The 8032-nt window shown below is 35.9% G+C and overlaps 1 protein-coding gene across 1 annotated transcript; it reads left to right on the plus strand.

Annotated features, from left to right (window-relative positions):
- The first annotated feature begins 4964 nt into the window (after positions 1 to 4964).
- Positions 4965 to 7742, plus strand: LOC134541169 (uncharacterized). The gene is made up of 2 exons (XM_063384403.1): positions 4965 to 5800; positions 5899 to 7742. Exons 1-2 carry the CDS (start codon positions 5573 to 5575, stop codon positions 7576 to 7578), a joined length of 1908 nt encoding a protein of 635 aa, XP_063240473.1. The 5' UTR covers positions 4965 to 5572; the 3' UTR covers positions 7579 to 7742.
- The last annotated feature ends 290 nt before the right edge of the window (positions 7743 to 8032 follow it).

The raw sequence follows: 8032 nt of genomic DNA on the forward strand, positions 1-8032 counted from the left end.
TATAACTTAAGTTATATTTGAAATCTAAGCATATTGATTTTGATAACCTGTTTCTGTTAAGAACAATTTATCATCTTGTTTATATAAGTATATAACTCGAATATGTTTTTTATATTTTATGATACACTAATTTCACTAACATATTACATAGTTAAAAATGTTATAAAAATGATGAATAAGAATATATGTTTAACAATTAGATCAGATTTTGGCAGCTAACTGAAACTTTAAACAAAATTCTGTGTGTGAAGCAATGCCGCAACGTGATAGTCTAAGAAGGGTACACCCAATTGTGCAGATTCGTAAAGAAGAATTTAAACTATGGTCTCCCACTCTTCCCCAATCACTTTGTTTCAACATTTTTATGTGGCTATGGTTTTAACTTTTTCAAATTTATAGGTAAAACAATTCAATTGATGAGAGATACATAAAATGTCTTTTTAAAAATAATATTTTTAATTCTCTTTTGCTGTCTAAGGACTACATTTCCAGGTAGAAGGTTGGACAGGTGACAGTTTACAACAATCAAATAATTCACCGGGTAACTAAAATGTGAAAGGTTAATACAACGAAGGACTCCGAATCATACATCTGAGTTATATCGTAAGCTGAGTATCTCCGAACCTCTCTAAATAAATGTGATGCATTAATGATTAACGCCACTTACCATGGATGTACATCCTTGGAGGGGGGGGGGGGGGGCACAGTTTGTGGCCCCCGGGCCACTTTTATACTTTTTTTATATTTTTGCTTTTATTGATTTTACGGATTTATTTCCGTTTTAAAGTTCCCTTTTAATTTTGTAATACTCAGTTGCTGTATTTTTGTTTAATTATTTAATTGTTATTATTTCTTTTTTGGTTATTCTTTGTTTTGTTTCGTTCTAGTTTTGTTTATATTCAATATATCGATTGTGATTTAATGGCCGGCTACTGGTAGCGATACTTCGATTCGCCTATGACGTCATCAGCGCCGGAGTGCCGGTGGTGGCGATGTGAAGTGTGGGCCGCGGGACTGTTGGATGGGGAGTCGCCGTGACTGGACGTGTGGAGGGACTACACCGCGAGACAAGCGTGACCGCTTCGACTCTGCACCGGCCAGCCCATACCAGGACCACCAGTGATGGGGCCTTGCCTTGCCCAGAGGCGTATTGAGCTGCGATACCTTCAAGAATCACGCTAAGGTAAAGAGGCCACACGTAGCGTTTGATGTAGTGGTTGTGGATCAAGAATATAATATTCGTAAGAAGCATAGTTTTGCAATGGGCGCTCATCTACGAAGCACGTTTTACAGTGGGCTGTTACTGATTACACTTACCCATTAGATATGCTGAAAACATATCGAGTGAAAGCTACTTAGCATGACTTTGATTAATTGTCAGTGCGACACAAATTGGTATGAATTTACGTCATTACGTCAAGATATTTGTAATTTAAATTTGGATTCCCTTTTTTGCCCACGAAACTAAACATTTTCAGTGAGGGCCCCCGCCCCGGCGTAAAGAGTGACAATACACGGCACCTTTGACTGAACTGTATATATTTTGTGAAGGTCACGGCTAACAGCTGATCGTCTTTAAGCAGCAAGACGTGAAAGTATTTTTCGACGTGCGCAAATATAAATCCGGCTCCCAGTAGGACATTTGAACTTTAATAATAATACATTTTTGTATACTGTATTTTGTCATATTTATTCCTATGGTATCCGTATTTTCTGATTATTTATTAGCGTTATATTTTCGTTATATTAATGTTAAAGTAGAATTAGGTAAATGCCATGTACGATTCTTTAATTTTTTTATGAGGCCTGCAAATGATGTTGCCAATATTAAAACTTTGCTTAGTATTACCCTGCTTTTTCATTTTAATAAGCCAAAGTCTTGCCGTGTACTTTTGTAAATATAATCATTTTGTTTGCTCGACCACCCGGGTGGATTTTCGAGAGCTTTATGCATATTTCAGCTTTTCTTTTCTTTTTGTTTTGATAGTTACCCAGGGTGAGTCGAGGACGGGATCCCCCTTCCTATTTGATCGGAAGGCGGGTTTCAAGTGGTACCCGGGCCCCCTGGAATCAAGAAGCCCCTCACTGATAAGCCCACTTGCGCTCGCAAAATTATGACTGTGAAACGGAGTTGATTAACGTAAAAATTAAAACTATGTTTTATAGATAAATTTCTGTATATTATAAAGTTTTCTTCTTATAGCATGGATATTGGCCTAAATATGGGCAGTATACCAAACTTCTGTTGGTTAACCCGACGCGCAAAAATTTCGGGCCACTCGGGCCCTACCTGGGAATTTGCACGGCCCCCCCCCCCTCCCCTAGAACCCAACAGATTTGCGCTCCTGTCACTAATCTCGTATTAACTAATTATGACACAACCATTTTCTTAGGAACTTTATTCGTTAACTCATTTGTAAATAACACCTACTCCCCTTCCCGACCCGCTATCGGCAATGAACAGAGTAAGTGCTTATCCAAAGTCGAGTAAATAATTATCTGGTTTCAAGAAATTGTTGCCCCTATCACCTCACATTGTCCTTGATTTTAGAATAAAGTATGTTAAAAAAATACTTTTTTATTGAGTCATTTAAACAATGTTAATTTTTAAAGTTTATGGTGCGAAATACGATACAAAAATAATATAATAATTTTGGATGAAAAACCCTTTATTGTTAACACACTTTAATTACAAAAAATAAAACAGAAAACTTCCGTTGCAGGAGGTACACTACAACTGACTTGTTAGGGCTTGGAAACTTTTAATTCCGTGATGGGAGAGAAAGACCGCGAGAGAGAGAGAGAGAGAGAGAGAGAGACAGAGAGAGAGAGAGAGTTAAATTACTGATTTTCAGACGTAACGCAGGTCACACGTACAGATAGAGTGGAAGTATTGACAGTCAACAGTAAGGCGCATTTTCGGCCACACGAGTCATGCTAAAATATGAACTCAGCCTGAACATCTGCTTTCCGAAAGAGCAGGAAAATCCTTTTTGCCCACACTTATACAAACCCAAAGAAATAATTATATATAAACGGGAAATACCCCTGGACAATTATAATAGTAGTCATAAAGAGTACTAAACAACCATGGAATTACACAGTAAAAATATGTATGGTTCAAACGAAAATCGTTTGTTTTAGTTCTATAGTTTAAAAATATAAAAATAAGTTGTACAAATAAATAAATTAATTAAAGTATCAAAAACTAAAATTTTATAAATACTTTTAAAATACATCAAAATACCATACAATATATAATGTTCATGCTCCAATTAACGAAAGTTGCGTATGATCGAATCAGGTGGCGCAATCACGAAGGCTCTAATTCAATTTCTGTTTCATAAATCTTGATATTTTACTCCAAGGTTTTTCGAAATGACACCGCGTATGACCTCCCTGACATGTTTCAACTGGCTGTCTGGCTAAACGTTTACTGCATTCCCAGTTAAAATACTTCTACAGTATTTCTCTGTAAACGAAGAGGAATATAGCACCTTAATTTGTAATTTTGTGTAAGGGAAAAAAAATTGAATTATTTGTTGTTCGTTAGTAAGACCTAAAATAAGCAACAGTTTCAAACAATATTGGTTTAAAAAAAAAAGTAGTAACAAGTATACCCTCTGTATTTACATTAACAGTTATAGTTTCTCCAAATAATCTCATTCGTCCTCAAGATTTGACGTGTACTTTACATACTTAATGTATGTATGTATGTTATTTTAAACTTTTTTTAATGTATAAATGACACTAACGTAACTTCGAAGAGAAGAATGTCTTATGACGCAATAAACAGAGATAAAGATAATAACATTAATTTAATAAAATTATTTTTTATTTCGTTTTAACGTCTTGTCAACAGGTCACAGAGACAGGAAAGTTAGATTAAAAAAAAGTTTTTTATACTTAGTCAAACAAAAATGTTAGTTAATGTTCATAGCGTTAAATCATTTTATTTATAATAAGAAGTACATAAAAAATTGTGTTTACAAAAATAATTTAAAGTTATCCATCAAAACTCGGAATCAAACAAATGTGTCGATCCGATCTGGCTCGCTAACCATTACATGATCTTCATCTCGCTATGTGTGAAACTAACAGCACCCCTATAGAGTGAGATACAAACTAAACCCGAAAGATACTATTGAATCGTCTCTTGTGCCCCAAAATTAGATTATTTTAAATTTATAAAAAAAAAGTCCTACGAAAGAGCTGAGCAAAATTATAAAGAAAAATACAAATATTACCAGAGGTGGCACGAGGCGGTGAACAAGACAATTTGATACTGCCTAAACACAAACAACTTGTAAGATAGTGGATCGTTTAAATATATATAGGTAAATAAGAAATAAATAAATCACTACATAAGTATATTGGTCTATAGATTTCCTGGTTTATTTAAAAAGAATTAAATTAAATCTGTTTGCCATTTGTTTTAGTTTCACAATGAAAGGTATTAACAAGTTATAAAAAGGGGGGCCGGCCCGATATGATTAAAACATGTTATACTATACTTTTAACAACAAATCAAGCACAGAAAAGCAATTTAAAAGTGTCCTTCCCGACATATTATAGCATGTTAGATTCGTCCACTCATTACTGTAATTATCATTTATTTAAACAATTTCACATATTCTTATTTGTTAAGTTCCCTATGCCACTGCTCGCTGTTATTCATTAAGATAAGTTCGATCGTTGGTTGTAGGGAGAAGTTATATTTTTAAATATCACCCGGGGCTTCAAAGTTGGACGTCTGGCCGGGATAAAGCTCTCCTTAAAGAGACTCGAAGCTTAAGGTCCTGGACAACATGTTGGGTGCAATTTCGGCCCCCAAGGGTTGGACCCTGTCTGAAACACAAGTCAAATTCAGATGAATTAGACCTGCTTCCAGACAGCCAAACACAGTCGGCGCGAAGGCCTACAAACGGGAATACAGGGAGGAAAAGCGACCGAAGTAGGGGAGACCGGGGCTAGTTGGCTACAGGGGTAAGTTGGCACAGTGCTAATAGTTCGAATAATTACCGACAGATAGCATAACGCTCTTGTATGTAGGATCACACAGACCAGGTCCCTAGATCCTGTTGTTTTCCGCCGCGAGTCTTCACTATTACAAACAGGAGACCATTTTCTTTACTTCTACGTTTGGTGAGTAAAAATTTTGTCTTACAAAGACTTGGATATAACTTTTATAATAAATTATATATTTTTAAAACAATATTTGTGTATAACATTATAACGAGCTAGTTTTAAGAAGCAATTACTAAAATAATGTAAATATATTCCAATTCTTTCGTTCACTCAAGTAAGTTTTAAAAGTTGCTGTGGGGCTAGTTGGCACATAGATGGCGGGGCATGTTGGCACATGTGCCAACATGCCCCGGACACTTTCTCGCGATTCTAGATCTTCCAAAACGAAACGCATTGTTATGAGTAAAAGGTATAAGCTAGCACTGGAATGAAATAGCATATTTTTTAGAAATTCAAACCATTACATACATTATTACAAGTAGGAAAGACAACAAAATATTATAGTTTTATTAATTGGATATCATTTTTTATTTTAGGCTTCAACATGCGCACCTACAAAAGAACAAGTAATAGATGCCAGACTTCCCAAGACGTTGTTTTAACAGCAGTAAAGAAAGTTAAACTCGAAGGGAAGTCCATCAGAAGCGTAGCAAAGGATTTTGGAATTCCATTTCGCTCTTTGGCTCGATATTGTAGCAAAGTAACTGAAGAAAAACTTATTGCTCCACAAGATACCCCACCTCTTACAATTGGCTACAAGAAACTGAGACAGGTAAGGGCTTTTTAAAAAAAATGTTATGTTGTCGACCTGAATAAATATATCAATTAGGAATTTAAAGATGCTTAATGGCTTGTGGTTGTTTTTTTCAGGTTTTTACAAACGAACAAGAGAATGAGTTTGCTGATTATTTGAAGAAAGCAGCTGATATTTATTATGGATTGTCACCAAAGGAAGTCAGGAAATTCGCATTTGAATATGCAGTGAGACTTAAGGTAAGGTTTCCTTCTTCTTGGGCTGACTGTGAAATGGCAGGTGCGGATTGGTTTTCTGCATTTTTAAAACGGCATCCTACACTTTCTATAAGAACACCTGAAGCGACCAGTCTTTCAAGGGCTACGTGTTTCAATCGCACTAATGTGAAAGCATTTTTCGACAATTTGAAAGACGTTATGGATAGATTGAAAATTGGGCCTGGAGATGTGTGGAACATGGACGAGACTGGTATCACTACAGTGCAAAGACCAGACAGAGTAGTTGCACGGAAAGGTTTTAAGCAAGTAGGTAAAATTACTTCTGCCGAAAGAGGAACTCTAGTTACTGTAGCTGTTGCAGTATCTGCGACAGGAAATCATGTGCCACCATATTTTGTTTTCCCTCGCGTCAATTTTCGTGAATATTTTCTGAAAGGAGCGCCTATAGGTAGTTCTGGAGATGCAAATGCTACCGGCTGGATGAAGGAAGCAAATTTCGTCAAATTTGCACATCACTTCGTAACAAATGTTAAGTGTTCCAAAGAAAACCCATGTCTGTTGCTACTTGACAATCACGACTCACATCTTTCAATTGAAGCATTGGACTACCTTAAAGATAAGGGGGTCACTGTCCTTTCTTTCCCTCCACACTGCAGCCATAAACTGCAACCATTAGACCGGAGTGTATTTGGCCCTTTAAAGAAATTTGTGAACAGTGCCTGTGATTCTTGGCTGGTGAACCATCCTGGGAAAACAATGACTATTTATGACATACCTGAAGTTGTAAATGCTGCTTTTTCTAGTGCGGTTACGCCGAGAAATATTTTATCTGGTTTCAGAGTAAGTGGGGTATCACCTTTCAACCCTGATGTCTTTAATGATACAGATTATCTTGGTTGTTACGTAACAGACCGCCCAGCACCTGACGAAAATGATGTTGACAGTGGAGAATTGCCTAATTCAGACAACACTGTTCAATGTAGACCAAATGAACCTGTAATCATGGAAGCAGGCCCTTCAAATATGCTGATTGTACAACAAACTGAGGAAGAAGCTGATCAGGAAACGTCAATGGACGTAACGAGCAGGGGCTTACACGAAATCGCATCACAAGATAAGGAAATTGTAGTTGATTCTACGTGCAACATAAGCCCAGAAATGGTGAGACCATTTCCCAAAGCTGGTCCAAGGAAAAATAACCGGGTAAATAATAGGAAAAGGAAGAGTGAAGTGTTGACAGATACTCCAATAAGAAATGAATTAGCTAAAAAGAAATCAGATATTGATAAGAAGAAAGGAGCTAAGAAAAACTTGTTTGGAAGTTCGAAAGATACAGTTCAGAATCCACGCAAGTCTAAGGTGAAAATGTTATGCAAGAAAAAGAAAAACATATGTGTCAACACAGCAAACAGCAGAGCCAGTAGGGAGGATACATTATGTCTTCTTTGTTTAGGACCATATTCCAAAAGCCGGCCCGGTGAACAGTGGGTGCAGTGCGTCGGTTGCAAAATGTGGGCCCACGAAGATTGTTCGGATAATAGCGTGCAATTTTTGTGCCACAACTGTAAGAAATGTTAGAAGACTTTGGCTCATGTTGGATCAACCAGTTAAAATTTAGTATAAATATTTTCATGATCAGAATTGGCATTCTATTAACATTTTACTGTATGATAGGCTATACAGAGAAAAATACTGTAGGTAAAATTGCTAAGATTTTAAGATTTTGTATTATTAGCATTAAAAAATACGGAAATTGGATATATATATATATATATATATATATATATATGTATACTTATATATATATGCGCGCTAATGTATGTTATATATTTAGCTTAAATAAGCAACACATTCGTAATATTATCTATGATTGTATTTCCATAAATTTGTGATATCTGTTAAAAAAACTTGAAGGCAATCGATAAAATTTAGTAATGAAATAAAATAAAGATACATGCAAAAAAGTAATTAGTTGTAAAATTATTCTATATATCCCTGTATATATGTAGATATATGTAGCCTATACATATAG

Source organism: Bacillus rossius, chromosome 1, assembly GCF_032445375.1.
Source record: "Bacillus rossius redtenbacheri isolate Brsri chromosome 1, Brsri_v3, whole genome shotgun sequence".
In the NCBI taxonomy this organism is placed as follows: Eukaryota; Metazoa; Arthropoda; class Insecta; order Phasmatodea; family Bacillidae; genus Bacillus; species Bacillus rossius.

Bases quoted from the DNA above. Each gene is read 5' to 3' on its own strand.
- LOC134541169 (XM_063384403.1), top strand. From the start codon at position 5,573: ATGCGCACCTACAAAAGAACAAGTAATAGATGCCAGACTTCCCAAGAC. The intron at 5,801-5,898 runs GTAAGGGCTTTT...TGTTTTTTTCAG, and splicing joins GCTACAAGAAACTGAGACAG to GTTTTTACAAACGAACAAGA.